At 38.9% G+C, this 22,946-nt stretch overlaps 1 protein-coding gene across 1 annotated transcript in view; it reads right to left on the reverse strand.

The window, feature by feature from the left end:
• PCCA (propionyl-CoA carboxylase subunit alpha) overlaps positions 1–22,946 on the reverse strand; it is a 292,639-nt gene that overhangs the window by 10,879 nt on the left and 258,814 nt on the right. The window contains exon 22 of the mRNA XM_074156847.1: positions 5,425–5,565. Coding sequence (XP_074012948.1) covers positions 5,425–5,565 — 141 coding nt within the window. The remainder of the gene's footprint in view (positions 1–5,424; positions 5,566–22,946) is intronic.

Below are 22,946 nucleotides of genomic sequence, written 5' to 3' on the forward strand. Positions count from 1 at the left end.
CACAAAGACATAGAAGAAAATTCTATTCAGGTAAAATATAAAAATTACATAAATACGTTATGAGCAATTATTATAGTTAACTATTTCTTTTAATGTAACCATAATTATTACTTGAAGCCTCATGTTATAAGAATGGTGAAATATTTGAATGCTTTTACTCCTGAAATTTCACAACTGCGAAAATCATTTATTTTCCTGTTTACCAATAAATTTTTTCCACCACAAAAATACACCTCCAAGAAATTATTTAATACACAGAATCATAAAAATTACATGAGGTTGATGGCCACATTTGGTCAAGTTTGCAAACTCCATTTCACAGAAAAATGCAATATTTGCTCGGGGATCGCTGAAGAACAGGAGGACAGAAAGGAGGTAAAGGGAAACAAAAAAAGAAGCACAACAATAATAATCATTAAAAAAAATTCACACACAAGAAAAAAATCTTATTTGAATTTAAGAATATCTTATTAAATTATCAGTACCCTATTTGTCTAAATAAAATGTGAAACTGTTACTTAAGCAAATACATTTTTACTGTTTTTTCTGGTTGTTATTTCTCTGTTATAAATTCCAACCAGTATAATCAGAAGAAAGAGATTATTATTTTTTAAATTTTTTTTTTATTTTTTTTTTTTTTTTAGATTTTGAGGTCTGGAGGGCAAATATTTAAAGCAACACACAACTGGGTGATGGCAACAAGTAACTTCATAACTACACCTTTTCTTTCACAAGACTGAGCGATGTAGTGAGAAACAGAATTTAGGAAGCTGTTTTGTTTTCATTTTTAGTAGTGAGGATCTCAGCAGCAGAGGTCAAGCAAAACAGATCTTTTCCCATAGCAAGAACTTTCCTAGGCTCATGAAGTGGAAAATTGTGGAGAAAGATATTTTAAACTATTTTTCTAAAGAACAAGAAGAGACATTTAAATAATGTGCATGTAGCTGAACTGGAAGAGGAACGCAGTTCAGAAGAACTAGAATGCAGCTTAAAACATCTTCCTCAGTTGTTTTTAAAACATGGGATCACTGACAGGAATCTGTTTTGTAAGTTAACAACTAAAAAAGCAGCCTTCAAGATACACAGTTTTGAAACTACTGAGATCCTTAGGATATACATTTAATAGATGACATCTTGGTAGAAAAAAAATCATCCCATGCAGTATCAATACCCTTGGCTACGCTAGCATCAATTCAAAATCGTAAGAAATTTTGATATGAGAAAAGTCCATTTAAAGAGTGGTTTGAATGGTGATAAATTCCAAAACCTGGGGTAATCTTAAATTATTGGGAAGAGGAGAGGAAATTTAGAAACTTAGGTCAAAATAATTAACTGCTCTTGTTCTTTTGGCCGCAGTCCTACAAAGAGTCAGTAACGCTGGGGTGTTTACCCAGAGGTGCTTTGCTTTTCCATATTTATAGATGGGGGGAAACATTAAAGTGATTTGGGGCACCAGCACTGGGGTTAGCTTATTGACCACGGCCTGGCTTAGAAATGCCACCTGTTCTGCCTAATTTAATTTAAAAACCAGAACAACCAGCAGAAACATACAGCCAAAAAAAAAAAAAAAAAAAAAAAAACCACCACCTTTGCATTTCTGACAGATAGAAAACTGAAAAAGCAAAAACTATATTCAGAGGTAAAAATATAGCAAAGGCTACAAGGCAATCGGGACAGTTAAAATCTTTTTTTTGTGGCTGTGGACAGTTCACGCTACCACAGGCAGAATCAGTTGCGGGAGCACTTCGGGTGGCTTGTTTTTAAACAGGGTACGACAACGTTGCTTTACCTGTTCACCCGGCAGGATCTTGGGCTTTCCCTGCTCCCGCAGTTTCAGTGCACAGAATCCCATGAAAATCCAACCAAGCCGAAGAAGAAATACTTGCAAGGGCCTCCCCATTTCCTGCCCTCTAAAGCAGTGAATTTGTGCAGCTTTTTCAGTAGTTTTTACGGTGCTGTCTTTGTGGTGAGATTAAAATCACATGCAGTGCCATCTCCACGCTCCGGCATAAAAATACTGCTGGGTGCTGGCAGGGCTGGCTTGTGCTGCCATCGGTGTCTGCAGAAACAGAGCCAGATCCTTGCCTGGAAGCCCAGTGGTTTCTCTTGCCCTTGGCGCCACGAGGAACCAGAAAGTAGCTCTCCCAAAACAGAATTTCCTCCTAATGCACGCTCATCATTAACAATCAATTTACAAAATAAACAGGCAAACACCCTCACCCATCAAAATGGCTATTCCTATACTATGTGACTGTGTTATCATGAGGAATGTAAGCTAAATTTATTAAATCTTCTTTCCCTAAATAACATTAACCTTCTTTCCAGTCTGCCAGATTTCATATTGTTCTGCTGTTTATGTTGTTTTCTGCTTCTGAGTGCCTTCATTGTGTTTCCAGGAATAACTGAGTGACAACTAATTACAGTCTTCTGATCACATGAAGGAAAATAAAGTAGAAAGTAACTAGAAAGCTAAAAAAACTGGCAGCATCACAAGTTCTGCTTCTCTCTAAATGACAAACAGCACTTCCCCACTGCGTTACTAAAATCTATAGATCATCTTACAGACAAAAGAAAATAAATTCCTTGCATATGCAATATCTTTTGGCAACAATGAATTGAAAACTGCTTATCAGACCAGCTGGGTAGAGGATGCTCACACCATCTTCTATCGGGCTTCATCAGACCAAGTACTTTTCAGCAACAGCGGCCAAATGAGAACACTGTGCTTCAAGGAGAAACAATGATACATTGAGTGAGGAAAAACTAACGCAGAGATCGGCATCGCCTTCTCATTTGGCTGAGGACGCACAGAGAGGGACTAACAAACACCATATGCTTTACCTGACCGGGCGTGATGCCCTATAGCTGAACCGCAGGCAATAAACACGAGTTTGCAAGCAGGGCCATTCAGACCAAGACGGGATGTCCCTCTCTAGGAGTTTCTTCACCATTTGTAAAGTTACAGCTGAAGGAAGGGGTCCAGCAGCCCAGCTCCACTTGTGACCGAGAGCATCCCTCTGGGAGCAGGGGACTGGGCTGCACTAAGGCTATTTAGCATAGACCACAGGTTAGGAGAAAACAACCTCAGAGCAGCTAATAACCAGAGAGCTTTATTGCTGGCAGCAGCTACACCTGAGTGGAAGGATGGACAACTACCTTGCGCTCTCCCATTTTTCAGCTGTGCTGTTTTTTTTTCACACGCCATGCGAATTTGAGCCGCCAAGCCCCGTTGCAAACACAGAACAGGAGCTACTTAAATTCCCATTTCTCCAGCCCACTAAAGAAACCAGACTTTTCCCAAGCAGTGCAACAAAAAGAGCTGTATTTATCAGGGAGCTACAGTTCCCTGCCCATCATGCCTTCAACAGCTGTACTGAGCGAGCTGGTTTCTGACGGACAGCCAAGACGTGTAATCTGAATCACACCATCCCACTGCTTATTCAGTGCCGATAACTGATGCTACCCCTCATCTTGCTCGCCGGCTTGCCTTCTTTTTTTTTTTTCTTTTTTTTTTTTTTTTTTTAACGTTTTGACACTAGTCCTGAAAAGGAAGGATTTAAAGTTAAACCCTTTTCAATAACGCAAATGTGTTTTTGCAATTAAAGCCACACAATTAGCATTGACAAGCTCAGGTCAGCAGAACATAGATTACGCCGTTCAAATGCTCTGCCGCTCAGTGCCTCCAGCAAAAAGCTGCAGGAGAGGAGAGAAGAGGAGAAAAAAAAAAAAAAAGAGCTCCACACATTATTTAACAACTTGTGCTCTGATGCACTGCACCACTTGTGGATTTGTGGAGAGAGATTCATTTATTTATTTACTTAAAATCCCTTTGGCTCTGGCCTCCTTCTCCACTGGTTCCATTCCTTCAAGACAACAAGAACTATTCTTCGGGGCAAGAAGACTGGTAACGTTTAGCAGAATTAACTTCTCAAAAAAATCTTAAACAAATTTTAAAAAGGCTCAAAACCCTTGCCTTAGAAATATTTCCTTTCAGATCTTGCAAAAAAAATGTATTTGCTTAAGATCTCCCTCATTCAGCTACTCTTACTGCCTAGATACAGAAATCACAGATTTCTCTGTCCATGCAACGACAGAGTGCTTAATTTTAATTGAATGCTGCTGTTTTTAAAGGTATAAACACTGTGCGCATGCATGTATAGGTCACAAAACTAGAAAGCTAAGTGTAGAAGCCAGAAGAATTTCTCTCTTAATAATTTTAACTCAGCTGTACTTAGTTCTGTTTTCTCAGAAATGTCCTTATTTCATTAATACAAATATTTGCACCTACAGATCTACATTAACATGATGACTCCCTTCTCTCTGTAAACAGACAGAAACAACCATATATTCTAAAACCAGAATTGGCATCATAGCAAAAGGTAAGCAAACAAACCACTTTACCAGCACTACTGATGACCGTCACAAAGTAAATGCACTGCTCATTTTTCACCTGTGGTCCTGATGCCATTTCTACATTAAGTCTCAAGAAAATCTAGCTTTCACTGCCATAAATTATGAACTCTGCAACTAAAGCTTTCTGTTTGTATCTAAGTGCCACATACATGTTTATGGCATCATCTAACTGACAACAGTACTTTAAAATTAATCTGCACAATCTGATTCAAATATTCCTGCATCTGCATCACTCTATTGCTTTCAATGGTTATGAGAGATAAGGGCCCTGGCCTTAGAAATAACCTACGATACAACGTGGTAGAATTTCATATAAAGCTCAAATTCAAGTAGGTGTTTATATGTAACTCTAAAACACTGTATTTACATTCGTTTCCAGCTGAAGGTGAGGTAAGAAGCACTGGAAATCCCCAGGACAGCAACGGCATGTTCTGTTGCCCTTCTCTATGTCAAGTTTATTCCTTCTGCAGGACAAGAGGATTCTCATAAAAGACTGGGAATTCCCAGCATAGTATTCCAAATTCAGGAAAGTCATATATCTTGCAAAATGCTAACATGGGGATTCTTAAAAAAAAAAAGGGTGGGGGGATAAATATCTATTCTGTCCCCCTTCTGTTTAGTAATATTTTTATTTCTTCAGGGCAGAAAATCAACAATCACCTCTTGCTAGCACTAACAGTATATATATACTTACGTATATTTACATGCACATACACACACAACTTTTTCCCCCTGCTAAGGCATTTGTGATACAAAAACAAGCTATTTGTTGAGTTTCAGCTGAGGACTTGTACCCAGCTGAAAATTGTCCTTTTAAAGCCAGTTTAATTAGAATTGTGCTTCCTTATTAGTTTTTATAATTCAAATGAGAAGCAGCACGCATCCTTCAGCACACTTTATTCTACAGGTGAGGTTAAAAAAACCCCTGTGACCTGTAGTTTCAGTTGCACCAAGGAGAAATTTGTGTGGAATATATAATGAAAATGCAGATATATAGATCACATTTCTTACCGTGTCCCCGGGCTTGACAGAAACTGCCACCACTGCTCCAGGCATGGGAGATCTCAAAATGCTGGAGGTGTCCTCTGCTGCTTTCTCTGGCATGTACTTGCTCAGCTCTGCAGCAACCTTCGTCAGTATTTGTAATTTGTACTAAAGAATAGGAAGAGGAACGTTTTAGAAAACTGCACCTTGGTGAATTCCAGTCAATAATCTGCACTATTTTATGGCATGTTTTTATATAATACATCTGTTATCTGTTCTTCATGGGAGCGTACAAAATATCACTGTTTGAAATCTTTATTCAGAGTTTCATTTTCAGGATGTAGGAAGAAAAATATGCAACCCCAAACTGCAGCAATGAGCACATAAAAGGGAAGACTCAAGTACAGTAAAGACATGCCAGATTCACCTAAAAACTGCAGGTAGAAAGGGGAGATACACATTTTTAACACATCTTTATTCTTACTGCATACTTTAGTGGATAAGGAATATTGAGGGATTCATTTCCAGCGCTGCGCTGAATTGGAAATCGACCTTTTGGGAGTCTGCCAGATTTACAATGACATGACTGATTTTAAACATTATGTTTACTTTTTAAACATATCTTTTTATCATGTATTTAATGTTTGAAGTTAGTAATTTGCTTAGATTTTGCAAATTAAACATATTAAACAATTTCACCTATATTTTTTCATGCACAGGCAAAATGATGGAACATTGTGGTTGTGCTGAATATACTTTATCTGTAATAAAAACTGTTCAGCAGCTGTTATCTACCTTGAGAAAAAACGTTTTCTCTAGCATGTTTTATAGCAATTATAAATGGAAAAGGATCACCCTCAAGCGTCTGACAGTCTCCCTTTAAACAAAACCTTTCTCAAAACATATATGTGTGTACACTAATTTCAGCTCCAGGCTCTTAGTTTTTAAAAACTTGTAATCACTTTGACAGATAATTCATCGCACTCGCACTTAGACAGATGGCCTTCACATTTGTCTCAGGGCATTCGAAAACGAGTGCAAAAAGCCAGTAGATGGCAGCAGGTCTCTGCGTGAAACTCCTGCCTCACCAAGGCCAATTGAGTGAAGACCAGCACCACACTTCATCAATAATTTAAACAAAGGTTTTAATAATAAGCGTTGGATGAACCGCATTTACAATTCAAATGTGTATTTTGCTGATGTAAAGTTCAACACCTTGCTTTGAACAGTATGTTTTCCTCCAAAACAATTAGCTATTGTTTTATTAGCAATAGAATGTCTTTACTTTTCATTTTTACACAGACAGAAAAAATCCGATATCCTTATGGTGAAGGTAAAGGGGGACTCTACCTTCTGCTTCTGTAGAGAGTAGAACAAGGTATTTAGAAATACATGCAAAAGGTGATTAACTCTCCAATGACATCTTTAAAAAGCAGCTTTCAAAGCCAAATTATAACAATATAATAGAGGATTATCATCCTCCATAAATGGCGTTTGGACACACAAGATTATGTACAATGAACAGTGCAGCCGTTCAATTAGAATTACTTGCTTCTAATCAGAAATACAAGCGAACAGTTAAATGAACCGATCCTCTGCCACCAACCCAGTAAAGGTAATAAAATGCCGCAATGATATTCCCAGAAGCTGTAAGTGGCACCCAAAGATTTGAGAACCCATTCCCAAGCATGTGCCTCGGCTACGATTGACGTGGCAGAGGGAAACCAGCCCCATTTTGTATGCAAAAAGCTGCTTTAACTCCAAGCCTCCCGCAGGCATCATCATGACAATTAAGGCTGTGGCGCTCACATTTTCCAATCCAAAATACAGCCCAGTTCTCCCCCTTGCACAAGCAACTACGTTCAGTGCGGTGGGCTCCTTCCAGTTTCTTTTTCTAAGGGTAAAGCGTGCGGGGCGTGTGCATGCGCACGCACGTATGCACGCCTGCATGTATGCTGTGGGGAGAGGGGAGGTGATGCCTATAGGAGATTTGATGACACAAGTTGCAAATAGAACTGCAGCAGTGTGACAAGTTGAATAATAACATCTTATGCGTGTTCCTTTACTCTCGAGTGTCTGTTTTGCAATCAAGACATACAAGTGTCTGCCAGTTTCTGAAGGATATGATCCTTAAGTGAAATTACTGTGCAAATAAAAGCTTTTTACTCCTATTAAAATTCATCTGAGTCATAAGTGGCAAGGAAAAAAAGCTTGCAGCGTGTATTCTGCTGTCAATCTAATAAACATTCTGTGCAGAGGGACTATTTATCAAAGATAAATTGTACTTAAAAGTCCTTCATTAAACCTATGGGGGGGAATATAATTACACCAAATTGCACAGTTTCAGTATCCATGGTTAGTGTCTTCTTTGTACTCGGAGTTTGAAAATAAATAAAGAAAAAAGGAAGAACACAGAAATAAGTTAGATTTGTGGACTGTATTGTTGCCTCTTGCAAGAGACTGTTTTGATGTGTTTTCAAAGGATTAGGTTTAGATGCCATTTAGTTTTTTAAGCCACATGTAATGCTTCCAAGCTGCCCAATTTCAAAATTTTAACTTGAAGTGAAAGCTAGACCTTCTGCGTTCATCTAGGTTGCAGTATTTGGCAGGGATTGAAATGCAGAATTCCCTGTGCACTCCACAATGTACAGCAGTGGGGGGAAAAAACCCATGTTCCTCAGTATGCTGCACTTTAAAGCTCAGTTCTCCACACCAAGTTAAAATATCCCTACCAAACATTGTTTTTACTATCTTTATAATTTTCATATCTTTTAGATTCCTTTCTCTGCAGGACGCCTGCTTTGCTTGGAGTGAGATGTAAGAGTCAGTACACTCAAAGCTTTAAAATGCAGGTCTTTGTTATTGATGAGCTGTTCCTTTTCCTTTTGTATTTGTTTATTGTTCTTTAGTCTGTTTGGGGGATAAGCAAGTTACTGTAATCAAAAAGTAAAAAATAACAACAGTAAACTTCTGGGGAAAGGCCTTTTTTGGCACAGTTGGTTCACAAATGACCTTTCAGAATATAAAAAGACAAAGCCCAAAGAAAGGTTCCTTCTTTAAGATTACCTTTGATGTATTTCTGCTGCTGGCTGGACCCCACTAAATACCCGCATAAGCATCCCTTTGTAACGCTGTTTCATATCTCTGGTGGATGAGCTGTGCAGGGAGATGCAGGGGGCTATTCACCTCACCGAGGTGCAGCCGGGGGGCTCAGGGAGAGCCCACCAGGCTCTCTAGAAGACCATGTCAAACAACGCCTGCCAGTGCCACTAAAACAAAGACAATGAAGACTATACCCCAGTTTTTCATTACATCTTATGCAATTAACACTGCTGCTCTGTCTTTGATTTAGCGAGGAGAACGGTGAACGTACGAAGCAGAAGTTTTGCTATGCTACTAACAGACTGCGGACGAGGTTCAAGTTTTCTTCCTTTATTCTCAGGAGGAGAGGAGATGGGAGAAAGAAGGAGCGTAAATTGGGGAAGGCTGTAAAGTTTGGGTTATAAATAGAGACCAGACAGTTTCCACCGGCCTAAACCAGAAGAAACATCTGTTGGAGTCATAAATAGATAGCGGGTGGACTCTCGGCGCAAGGAAATCTGCTAGCCATCAGATCTGAGCCGATGAGTAGTTGTCACCAGCCACTGCTCTACTCCGCGGGGTTTCAGTGCCGAATTCTGCCAGCCAAAGCAGTTAATAAAGAGGTACCCGAAAGGAGCCATGCAGCTTTTGCTGGCATAGAAAACAGGTGTTTCTTTTCCAGAAGACTGTTGGAGACCCACAATCAGTTGACAAAAATTATAGCAGGGAAAAATGATGTTACTTAATAGTTTTCTAAGGGTAACAGTATCCTGCCCTACCTCTCCCACTAAATGAATTGGATGTCTACGTAATGCAAAACTACCTCTAACAACCAAATCTCCGTGACAAAAAAGAAGAAAACAAAAAGGTGTAACAACAGCAGTGCAAAGGAGTAAGGGGAGGAAAAGAAAGCAAATACAGTGAAAATTATACCTTGGGTTTTGTGGAGGTTTTTTTTGTAGATATATACCATGCTGATCCCACAAGTCAGTAGACAAGGAGGAGACAGGCTGCTACAAAGAAGTTGCCCAGGGGACATGTGACCCTATCTTTGCTTAAAATAAGTTCTGTGGTTTGCACAGAGATGGTTCCCTTGCTGTGTACAACAGAATATTGTACGCCTTCCCTAAAAGGCTCAAAACTGCACTCTGTTACATCTCATATTAGTTTATTAAATATGATCTTCCCTGTACACCTGAAACTCATGTCCCCAGAAGCTGTAAATGTTCAAACTCCATTGGAGATTTTATAGAGCAATCTAATGTATCACTACCCATATGTTACTTACGGCAGTGTTCAAACTGCTGGCCAGATGTGGATTTTCAGTGTGCTGTACCTAAATGTTCAACCATGTTTTTCAAACGTCTGTCATTCTTGTGGTCAGAAGGGTGAAAATCTTATGTAGCTCAGATTTCAGCACAGAAACTGTCTGCTGTGCGTCTTCATTATTTTCACTAACCTTACAGTCTCGTTTTTGAAATTGGTGAAATTTATCAACTGTGGTCACATAATTTCCCTTTAACATTCCTAATTCACATCCTGCCTCGAGTCACTTAATTGCTGTCACCTGTGGTTTGACCATCATGGATTCACAAGTAGTATGTTATTCCGTATTCATTCAAAGCAATACTAAGCAATGTTCCAGTGCTGAACACAACGAGCATGCTGCCTTTTTATTAACCATTGCACGTTTTAACATCGTGACCATACCCTTGCTTAGGCATCTAAACAGGAAAATGATGTATTTAGTCCACATTACTTGAAGGTGTCAGGCACCACCTTCTCTCAGTCAAGGATTTCTTACTCAACAAGGAGATAAATGACATTTTGCAAATCACAGAGGCTTTTTCCCGAGCTCTAGAGCTAATTTACTTCCACAGGGTGGTGGTGAGGACTGGCGTTAACACCTGCACAAAATAACGGCACTTTTAGTCTAATGGAGGAGCAAACACTTAACATGCTATGGAGACAGTTTAAAAAAAAAAATTAAAAAGCCACAAAAATCATGAGCCTATAAAAGGGACAGAAAAAAGAGAGAAGCCTCACCAACACAAAGTACACACCCGGCAGCAGAAACTTAATTAGAATTGTAATTCAGCCACATTTCCCACTTCCCATTCCTTGTGTGATACACATAATTAACACTCTAGAGAAACCTAACAAGGATTAAAGCCCCGCAAAAATATACGTAGATATATATATATATATATTCCCTCTGCTCCAGGCTAAGGCTGACCAGGCAGAAGCGCAAAGGTACAGATGGAAAGCTTGGGAGATGTTCTTCCCTTGGAGCCAGCGAGCAGGCGAGGATGAGGGTGAGAGGAGCCGGGCGAGCGGAGGAGGATGCTGCTGCTGCTGCAGCTGCAGTCGCCGGAGCAGCCCGTGAGCATAATGCTTTGACAACTCCATCAGCGCAGTCTCAAGGTAGCTGTCAATCAGGATGCATCATTTAATACAACAGCACACTAAGGATTTTCTCCTGCAACCCACATGACAGCCTATCTACAGCTCTATTTATATCAGCGCCCAGTTGTGTTTACAATGCTGTTGTAATTAGAAAAGATGCAACAGGCAGCAATATTATTCAGATTTCCATTTTGCCATGCTGCCATGTAAAGTGTGATCTTGCTTCACAGAGTCATGCTAAATGACAAAAGCGCTATTTTCTTCAGTCTCTGTGCTCAGACAGCACTTCATTTGCAGCTATCTATAATTAGATTAATGGTGTAGTGCCGTACAAAGCAGGCCCACTTCACATCAGATAGCATATGAATTAGGACAAACACTTATTTCAATTCCAGGCAGAGAAAGCAGTGACTGGGGTATTTAGCATACCCTTTATGGTGGAATGAGATGTTAATTGTGTACCATTACCTCTAAACTGCTTGCTTGTTGTATAAATCACTGTGCTAATTGATGCAGAGATAGAAACGTAGCCACAGGCAAGAAAGCAACGGAATGAGAGCTGAAGATGGTGGATAAAGGATTATCAAGTAAAACCATATGGAGATGAGGTTCCTTTGAAACCTGCCCACGAGCAGTACCACGATGAACTACAGGGGAAAAAGTGCCACACTGATGCTTAAGAAAAAATATACGTGTTTTACTTCATCGTTTCAGAACAGAATCTTGGTAGTGAATCCGAGCCAAGCATTAAACTGAAGAATAAATGTGTGTAATGAACCTCAACACACGCTTCCAAACGCCAAGTAGCAGGCTAAGCATGCCCTGGGAATAGTCACCAAGCTGCCTGGATTTTGGGGGCCCGAGTTAATAAATAACACTTGTAAACTATCCAAAGCAGATGTTCCCCTGACCCATCTGCGGACTAGAAATGCAGGCTCTTTAAACAGATAATGTGTCTGTGCTAATAATAAATAAATAAATAAATAAATTCAGGTGGCTACTGATAAATTAAATGCCTAATAAGGAAAACGGGAAGCAGCTTTACACACCTGTAAAATATACACCTGTATATACACATATTCTGTGCATATACAGAGACAAGAAAATCCCTGAAAATCCCTCTCCACGTACTGCACAAGCAGGAGAGAAGAATCTCTCAGAAGTAATGAGTAGTCGCATCAGCTGTAACAAAGCCTGCTTTCTCATAGGTGGGGTTTGTAGCTGCTTGTCATCTCCAAAACAGACTTACAGCCTCGGGGGTGTTCATAACTGCACCCCACAGCGTAGCATCTCTTGCCTTAAATAAACGGCGAGTTTGACCAAACCCTCTGCCCACACTCCCTACCACACAGAGTGTAGCTTTCTCCTCTAGCTTGACACCTTTTATTCACAAAATGGGTTGGACCATGACGCTTTTAGGACCCTTCCCTGTCCGTTACATTTGGTTGAAGTCGATCAACTGAGTCAAAGTTACTGGGAGCTGGGGACAAGCACACACAATGGCCTGAGCCTTGGCTTCCTGGCAAAGGTGGCTAAAAATGGCATTATGAAAGGAAGATGAGCCACAATGCCATCTTGAGCACCACATTCAAGGACAAGCCAACTGGGTGACATGCTGACCTTTGAGCCATGCTTCTTCCCCTAAAGACATTGCAAATCTGTTTGGCATAACTGGAACAGGTTGCTCAGAGAAGTTGTGGATGCCCCATTCCTGGCAGTGTTCAAGGCCAGGCTGGATGGGGCTTTGAGCAACCTGGTCTAGCAGCAGGTGTCCCTGCCCATGGCAGGGGGGTTGGAACTCGATGATCTTTAAGGTCCCTTCTAACCCAAACCGTTCTATGACTCCATACTATTATGCAAAAGAGTGGCTCTAGTATACATGCTGGAGCCAATGCCACTGCACTCTAAATCATCTCCCCTCTGCCCCCAAATGATTATATAAACTTTTTTCTTAAGCTTCTTGTTCAGAAAACTTGGTTGAACTTGCACACAGCTAAGATTTGTGATCATATTTTGTGTTAGTGATCATACTTTGATCACTAACAAAATGCCAAGACAAAATGCTAGCAGCCAAAATACTACTCAAGTGTCCTATTCTGAGAAAATATATTCCCCTCACTCACAACATGATACTTAAAAGCAAACGCTGACTTTCAGACACAAGCTCTAAGATCATAGCACAGTGAAATAAACTTCCAAAAAAATACAAGGTATCTTCCCCTTGAGTGTTCAATCCCCACAATTCTTCAGTATTTGATACTGCCTTAATTTAAAAGACTAAAGAGAATGCATTATATCTACTAGATATCTCACTGTCCTAAGGGTCATTAAAGAGAGAGAGATGCAGCATTTTCCAACCTTGTTTTTAATTTTCTTTAGGAACTACTCATCTTTCTATATATGGCAGCTAATTTGTTACTTGGGGGGGGGGGATGGGACATGGGGGGTTGTAAAGTGTTGCAGTAGTGTTTATTGACCTCAGTTCCCAAATAAATACAAATAATACAAATAACAAATATATACGTATATGTGCAAGCATGTATACATGAGAGGGCTTAGGGGTGGACAGTTACCCATTACGAGCAAGCAGTACTAATGTACAAATTACTGCTTGCTGCAAAATCAAGTGAATAGCAGAAGAGCATCATATATTGGTTGATGAAGTGCTTCAATTACTTTGAGAGGAACCTTTAAATTATTTCCCACACAATACACCAAACAGAAGTAAATAGAGTGATGCTAAAGACAGCATTCACTGTTTTGAAATGACAGTGGAGTTCAACAGTTTAGATTTTGGACACTGGACATACAAAGCCTGTGGATTATCCTCCATTATCACTGAAGCTTACAACCTTAAGGAAACATTAGCTATATCTGGCCAACCAAAGGAGCCTATGAAATAGAAACAAATGGTAGTAGAAAAAAAAAAAACCCTGTGTTGACTACTTTGAAATAACACCTCCCAAGTGTGCGGCTAGTTGACATAAATGGAAACGCATTGAGGAAAAGAGCTGTGAAGCTGTGTAACAGTCCTGTTCCTAATCATTAATCACTTTTTTTAGACCATTTAAACTAGCCCATTAGAGCCTGCAGCAAAATGCCAACACTCCCATCACTTGCATGTCAGCAGTGCTGGTGTTAACAGGAGAAAATATATGGTTTCTATGACTGTGCCCCAGTTCTACAGCATTTGCTACCTTTAATTGAAAAAGGCAGTTAAACACAAGGTAAATCATTCAGTTAGTGAAACTGTTTAATAACACATAATTGATAATGTCAATATGTTACAGTGACATAATGCATCACTTTCACCACTCATGCTTCAAATACGGTCAACTTATACTTCAAACATCTACTTTATATCTGCTATTTAATGAAAAACCCAGGGAGAACTGCCTTGAGTGCCATGTGTGGAACACACGTACACACGCCCCTACCTCAACTCATCTGGGGGTTGGTTAGAAACAGGTTCCTACCACAACGCTTGCAACTTTGTGAAAATAGTCTAGTTATGTCACTACTGGCAACTTGCTTTTTGTCTTAAAACACCAGAAGCTCCTACTAGAACAATATATATTTTTCTGACAAAACCTGTTGAAAAAGAATATGAAAAAATCTGCACAAGAAACTACTTGTTTTGTGAAATGTGTCCTAATCCCACAGGCTTTTGCCTAACTTTTCACATGTAACCAGGCCAACAGTCACCATCAGGACTTGTTGTTAGTAGTATAAGGCAAATCACATGCCTAAGTGTTTACAAAATCATACCCCCTAAATATGGAATATAATCTGGAGTAGGAAAAAATATATCTTATCAGCTGTGTACAGACAGTGTGGTTAAACATGACTAACCCCATTATACAATACAGCTGCTTTTAACATGTATTAATAAAAAAAAATAATCCCATTTTATTTCTACAAGTATTTTAAATGGGCGAGAACATTTGACCTGTTTATTATGTAACAAAAAAAATGTAACCACTGACAAGAACTGTGCAATTCTCTTTTCATTGTGTAGCAGAGAACAAGCAGATGGTTGCAAAATGGGACGGGTTTTCGTTTTGTTTTTCAAAAAAATACACGCCCTCTCAAAAAACAAACAAACAAACAAAACCCACAAAGAACAACCAAAACAAAAAAAAGCATCAACTTCTAAGTACTACTGTTACAGGATGGATGCAGGAAAAGAAGGTGATGGAGCAGACTCAGCAGTAGCAGGCAAGACAAAGTGTGCTACCACTTTGAACCTCCATTACCTACATGCAACTATAATATTTGTTTACTCTGAGATTTCATTTGTACCACAGACTAATGGTCTATGGAATATATAATAGAAGGCTCAGTATTCTGAAAATAAAAATATGCTGCCTTACAAAGCAGCTGCTTCTCCTCCTCCTGTTCTTATACTTGGAAAGCAGCTGTAGATAGTGGCAATAATATCACTACGACCAAGTCTTTAAACACTTTTCAGAGACAAGTTTGGTTCAACTGTCCTGGAGGACTTCACTACTGTCCAAGGAGAAGAGTTGCACAGATGTCCAACTAATAAAGGTTGCAATGAACTGCATTGCCACAGGTGACTACAAAGTTGTCTTGCCAAGAAAACTTGTTAGAGTAATGGATTCTCACAACCATAAAAAGCGAGGGTATTGACAATGAACAAAAGCATCCTGTAGAGTTTGGTTTGACTAGAGACACGGGCATTATACAAGATAATGACTTATAAAAAGGGAAAAGCCAGCAAAGATGTGTAAAACTATAGTACCAATGACATAGCAACCCAAAACTTGTAAGATACTTCTGATTTTTCATCCTGGTTCGTTTTGGTTGATTACAAATTTGTACGTTATTCAGTAAGTTCAGTAAGGAAGTACTTTTTGAAATGTACTATCTGGTTTGGGGCACAATGCATTCCCCTCTAGAAAAAAAACGCAAACAAACAACTATCGAGTAGAATTGGTTTACTGAAACATCAAGCAAATGCGCTTAATTTCTAGACACCAATGTTTTTTCTCCTCTGGGTGGCCATGGAATAATAAATGTTTGACTCCTCTTCAAGCTCAGCACTACTTTTGGCACTCGCTTAAATGGAAGAAATAGCAGAGCACAGAGGCCTTTCATTCACTGTGAGGCTACCTGCAACCACACAGAACAGTTAGATAGGTCTTATTTTCCACTGACTGCAGAAATGGTTTTAGTTTGTACGTTTCATAGGGAGAAAATTGCAGAGCAAACTGCATTCTTTCACAGCTTACAAAGTTTTCTAATGGTTGGGCAAGCACTGGTTAGAGCTTGGTCTGTTAATTTGCCTTGGAGTGCTTCCAAATACTACTTGGTGAGCCACAGCATCTTTCTGTTTTGTTTTGTACAGCAGGTCACACAATGACATCTACAACTGGAGAAAAATGCGTGTAGAAAGCCAAGGCCTTTTTTACAGAGATTTTATTCAGTTTACAAAGCTCTCTGGATTGAAATTCAGATTTAGGGAAGTTAATATCTGAAGCCTCTTGAACCTGGGCAAGCCCAGACGCATTAGTAAGGCTGTTGCAAACTCCAAATTCAAAGCAGGAGTCTACCTGGTCATGAGGGGAAGCTGTGAGAAAGGAGTGGCTACGTGTATGAGAACTCAATCCATCAAGATGATGCAGCTTTACATGAACTGTGTGATAATCTCTTCCATACATCTTCCTGCCAGACACTCTGCTCTCAAACCACGGCAATTACACAGCCTGGCAACTAAAACAATTTAGGGGTTTTAGCAGCATTACTATTCAGGTTAGAGAGAGGCTTTAAATCTTGGATCGAGTTTTGTCCTGGACTTGTTTCTGTCAGCTCTCCCACTAATTTCAGTAAGTTTATGGTCTCACCCAAGATACTTCCAGGAGAACTTTCAATTCAATAAAAACTGAGTTGCTACACTGTACATTAATACGGACATATCTGCCCGGAAAAAAGTTGTTTGTTTGAAAAACAAACCCTTATCCTTACAGTCTTATTCAGGGTGAGGCTGGCAGAAAAAACTACTAAATAGAAGAAGTGGTCTACTTTTTCGTTCCTCAGTTTAAGGAAACTTAGTTTTTATTTCAGATGCAATAAAATTAACAAAAAAGACTTGTGGTAAAATTATGAAAATCCACAAAAACTCTCTAAATTTAATTATATATAATAAAACAGTTTTTAATTATGTTTCTTAATTATTCTGGATACTAAATCATCATGCAAGTCCCAGCAATAGTGCAGCTACAGCACCAATATTATACCTGCTTCCTACCATTAAACTTCCAGGGATCATTTCATGGCATTAGGATGGATATCTATATTAACAATAGATGCACATTCTCTAATCTTTGTAATTCAGAAATACATGCCGCTGCATCTATGATTACTAGCAGCACTCTTCATGTAGGACTTAAAATCCTCTTTTATGTTACTGATTAGTGCTTTTATAATTCAAACCTTACATGACATCCTTTGCTAATATCTAAGGGCTAGATGCAATAAAAGACTTACATACCCAAAGCACGATCCTTGGGCGGAACTGAAGCACCTAAATCCAAAATGGCAATACAAACCCCTGATCATCTGTCACTTAACACTGAAGGTACTTATATTCTATCCTCCTCCCTGGTTCAAAATACATGTTTAGAGTTTTGCCACTGCACCTCCTCAGAACTCAGTAATACAGCTACTTCCTTCTTCGAGCCCAGATGTGACCCAGAAGTCAGGAAATCAGGGTCCACTTCTGCTCCAGGGACCATTTCTACATTTTTCTTTCAACTGACATTGCATATCAGACATAAAATACTGCAGAGCAGACCAAAAAAAAAAAAAAATTGAGATTAAATGGATAGTAAAAAAAATGGATAGTAGAAAATACAGAAAACTCTCAAAGACTAGCCTTTTATTTTCAGCTTTAAGCACTCATGCAGTTTAACATATCCCTTATGGGTGCTGATGAATTGGAGCAGCTATTTCAAAAACGGGCTTATATTTACAAATATTTCACTTACAGATATAAAGTTAATAATTGCCAAATACACATAAGACAATTTATGACTGAGCTGTCTTAGCCCAAAGCCGTAACGCTCACATAAGAGGCTTAGGTAAGAAGTGAGTCCTGGGAGTCATTTACCAGCAAACAGCAACATTATTGAGTGGATTTGGGACTGGGGATGAAGCAATGCACATTGCTGTGTGCAATTATGCTTGATAGGGCAGTAGAATGCAATCACCCAAACGAAGATCGCACTAGAGCACCTGATTTAACAACTCATAACCACCACCACTCCACCCCCCAAAGTTATTAGCGTGTGAGCTTTGGCCACTACTTCATAATTGATTTAACCTCTGTCCTCAGGGCAGTATTTTGAAGTTGTTGGTTAAAGTGATTTAGGTGTTGGGTTTTCTCAATTAGACTAAGTTTTTGTGAGTCATTCAGAGCACGGAATATATTGATCTCTGTAGTTTCATCTCTGCTCCTGACTCAATTTTTGACATAACAATTAAAGGATCACGTGAAACTGTTTCAGACAAACCTACTGAAAACAGTGGAGAAAGAAAGGTAGGAATATTTCTTTAAATGCAAATGAAACTCAAAGATAACGGACTTTAAATAAATATTTTATCAGTCCTACTCTTCACTTCACTGAACAATCTTTTTTTTTATGCCATGGGAAATATATTTGCAATTGCCATTATAAGATTTCTTTGAGAGATGCATTTTATACATCTGTTCTGTCTTATGTATCTAAACCATGTTTATTTCTCACACCAGCATTTTTCTGAGTGTAATCCAACAGAATGATTGCTCATACAACCTACAGCAGATCTGGAGCATTACACTAGCATGTACTACTGGTTTAGGCCCAACAGCTATTTTCCAGGGTCACCAGGCTAATTTCTCTGCTGGTTAAAAAGGTGAGATGCAACTTGAAGTGCACTTAATTTGATCACCAAGTAACCTGGTTATATTTCTTTAACTGTGGGTCCTTGCTTCCAAAAAACCAAAGCCACTATTCACAAGAAAGCCGAACTCATTCTCAAGTCTGTTGTTAATCATACAGTGAACTTCTTTCCCCCAGGAGAAGACAAGGAGTGATCTGCTGACCACGAGGTGAAACCGGTGAACTGGAAAGAATTTTAGGAGCGATAACACGGTAGGGTAACACATCCATGGTTACATATCTATTTACTTGACATAAGTAGCAACCTGAGTGAGTCTGTGTATCAATAATTACATAAACCTGGTGTGGGAACAGGAAAACAAAATAGTAACAACAAAGAACGTTGCTGAGAAATACAAATTCCTGAGCATTGCTGCATAGAGTAAAACGAGGATGAAGAGAAGGAAAGGGTTGTAAGACTGGAAATAACTAGCACTGATTCTATCCATCAGGAAGAAACATGCAGCTTATCCTGTTGCTTTAGAGCTTCCCAGATCATCCACAAATGTCAGATTTGCAAAGGAATGGCACTGAGGGATAAGAATAAAGTTGAACAGATCAGTCTTATAACACTATTTACAAATAAAATTTTAAAGTGAGAGAAATTGCCAAATTTTTTTTTTCCCTTTTCTCTCTTTTTTTAAACTTAAATGTATCCAACATGGCTGGAATTTGGCTGACAAGGCAATCCTGCTCTGGGTGCTAAAGGAGGACTTTCTTCAGTAAATAACTAAAACTGCAACACATATGACCAAGCAGGGTAGATCTACTGAAAGGACAATCAAGATGCATCTCAGCACTCCATACTTCAAAATGGACTCAGTAATTTAAATAATAAAAATTTGACTATAGGGTGCTCAAAGACAACCACTCCTGCTGTGCAAGGTGGGCAGTTATGCAGTCATGAGTGGAAAAAAGGGGCAAGGAAGGAACAAAACTGGTTCTGTAGCTTAAAGGCTAAGGAACTCAATGCGGAGAACTCTGCTCCCAGAGTTCCTTGGCTGCCTAGTCTAACACAGGGAAACAGTTCTGAAAATGGGGACCAGAATCTGCTGTCCCAGCAGAAAGGCTCAAGCACTAGGTTTCTCCCTCTACCCACTTAAGACTTGGCAATTACAATATACTGCAGGGACAGAGCAGATTTTAAACCCATCAGATGGAAGTCAGCACAGAACCCCTATCTCCAGCCTTCTAGGCAAGAGCTCTCAGCTGTAAGGGGAGCTGCAAAAAGTGAGTACCTCTGTCTTCTACCACTATGGATTTTGATGAATGTGGCCACAGCTGCTAGGCTTTGGGTTGAACTCAATGCTGCCCACCAATGCTAGATGTTTTCTGAAGACTATTCTTTCAAGGAGACTTGAGATGAGTTTAAGTACTTTGTTTCAGCAGCACAGTGAGGATGACTGAATATTTGATAACGAGTTTCCCAGAGCAAGGGTGCTGAGAAGATACAGGTACCTTTAGTTAGACAGTTGTAAAACCTATTTTAGGTGTCCTGAGGACGCTTAGAAACTTATTGTATCCTAAGCTTCCTGGATCACTTTCTTTGACTCAAGACACCTAAATTGCACTTGAAACTTGCTGTAGGTGCCAAAATAGGCACTTGAGCCCCTCTGGACTTTTAAACCTGATGTCTAAAAACATCTGAATATGTGACACTGAAGTACTGTTGTCAAAAGAGAGTGTATATGATGATACCAATGTTTATGTCAATTTCTGTCACATTGATGAGTGATAATTATTCATCTACCTTCATTTCTCTATGAATTACTTTCTACAGAAAAATTTCACTCAAGATAAAATCATATCCACCATATGGCTCACACCCTCTGCCTCCTTTTCAAATAGAGACAACTGTTGTTATTCCTCTAGCTCTTTGGACCTCACTAGTGTTTCCAAAAGTGTCAAATTCTAGATAACTGTTCAACCGGCTACAACTTGGTTGCAAGTTATTAATCTTAAATATTTAAAATGAGACAAGGATCACAGGGCAGTGGCAGAATTCTCAGTGTGCCCTGCTCTCTTCATGTTGTATACAATAACCAATAACTTACCTTCTCATATTGTAAGACTTCAAGATCAATTGTACAGCCTATGAAGACAACGTTTGGGGTATACAATCAATGACTAAATCTCCGTTGTATGGTTGCCTGTAATGCAAAAAGGGTTCCGTGTTTCACAGTTTCATTGCTTTAGCTGCTGCTGTTTAACAACTTCACTGTAATACAGCTCGTTATCATTATAGGAGACTAGATGTAAGAGCAATTGCGAGGCTATCTCCACGGCTTACTCATGTTTGTGGTAGTTGTGCTTATTGCACTTGTCCTTCCTTGCTACTCTTTCATAGAGCCAATAGCTTGAAGGACGATCAAGCAAAAAGGTATGATCAACACAACTCCCTTCTCCCATTCCTGATTGTTTGCTTATTTTGGAAGATAAGGAGTTTTGACAGTAGAGTACATTACTCAGAATAATATTTGAAGCTTCAAAATCTGCTGACCTACAACATAACCAAGGACCTGGTTTGCTGCAGTCAGTGAAGACTACAGTTCCACCTATAGAGTGTCAGAGGATTTGGAACCAATTGGGATCCTACTTTAAGATCGATTACAGGCATTGGATTTCTCTTCCTCCTTTAATACAAAACAAAAACAAAATGTGTTTACTGCCATTACGGAGGGGTAACCTTGCTAAAGCTTGCAGCTGTAACTTGCCTCATGATATCATATTACATGACCTTCACTGTTTATATAGTCAATAGAACATAATTAAATGACTTCATAGAATCAAATTAATTTCTCCTATGCCGTATTCATTTTAAAATAGAATCAATATTATTTACCCTACCTGACAATAATGCCCCGTGCTTCACATAAGATTGATTCAATACCAGCAGGTAGTTATCAATGAATGCACTTTGCTGTGGTAAATGAACACAATCAATACTCAGAAATGTGAGTTTTCTGGCGTATGACTGAATTGTAACTGAAGTGAAGGGTGAGGTTTTTTCAGCTCTTTTTACTTCTTCTTTTAGGTTTCATATAAGGAGAATCTGAATTTCGTAGTCAGCACCACTACTACAGTAACCATCTGAAAAATTACCAGGCAGCACCATGGCGCATTGAACACCATCCTCTGACAGGTTATGCCACATGGGTTAGCAGACAGAAAAAAGAAAAACTCAGAAAAGAAATATCAGAGATTCTCAACATTTCTTGAAAAACATGATTGTTTGAACTTTTAAGCATCACATGAGTATCATGTGAAAGACAACTCTGTATTGTGAATAGTACATTGCATTAATTTTAATTTGTTCTGTTAAAAACAGAAACAAAATATGTCAAGGCATCGTTTTTCATTTAGAAAAAATATATGAATGTAATGTCAATTAATATGAACTAAGAATCATTTTAAGTTATATTACATACATTGAAAACAAAACTAACGTTAACAAGATTGACATAACTTCTCTGCTAACTTCAAAATAAACTAAAAATTTAATTTCAAAATGAACTAAAAAAACGCTTTGGCAAAGTCATTTCATTTAGGGCAATTTTAAAGTAAAACATGTGAAAAGGAGATATTAGAAGACATTAAAGATACAGGTGTCTGTGACCACTCACTTTCAGGGGCAGCTGGTCTTCTGGTTGCTTATAAAATGCACCCTCAAATCCCCGCTATCCTTCAGCTTTTTGATTTTTTAAGGCAGTTCTCTTTTTTCCTAGAGTAACTTAACCTAGCTTCCACTATTCCTGAAGTCATGCTGCACCAGTCATTTTCTCAGCTACTGAGGTAGCACTCCTTCTTTCTAGCAAGTTCCTCAACCTTTACATGTACTGAGCAATCCCGCTTTTACTTTATAGAAAATTCTAGGAAGTACACTGAAGAAAAGCACTTCCATAGCACGCTTGATCTCATGTTTTACTACTGCTTTAGTATTCAGATATTCTTTGTGTAAAAGCCAAGAAAACAAAAGCAGAATGCTTTAAAATAACATTGGCTCATTTTTATATATTTACTGAGAGGCGAATGGTGATTTTAAATATAAACAGTCTTTACAGTTCACATCTTTCAGAAATCAACTACAAGTTCACAGCTTTTCTTTATATGTGCATTTTA

Source organism: Numenius arquata, chromosome 1, assembly GCF_964106895.1.
Source record: "Numenius arquata chromosome 1, bNumArq3.hap1.1, whole genome shotgun sequence".
Lineage (NCBI taxonomy): Eukaryota > Metazoa > Chordata > Aves > Charadriiformes > Scolopacidae > Numenius > Numenius arquata.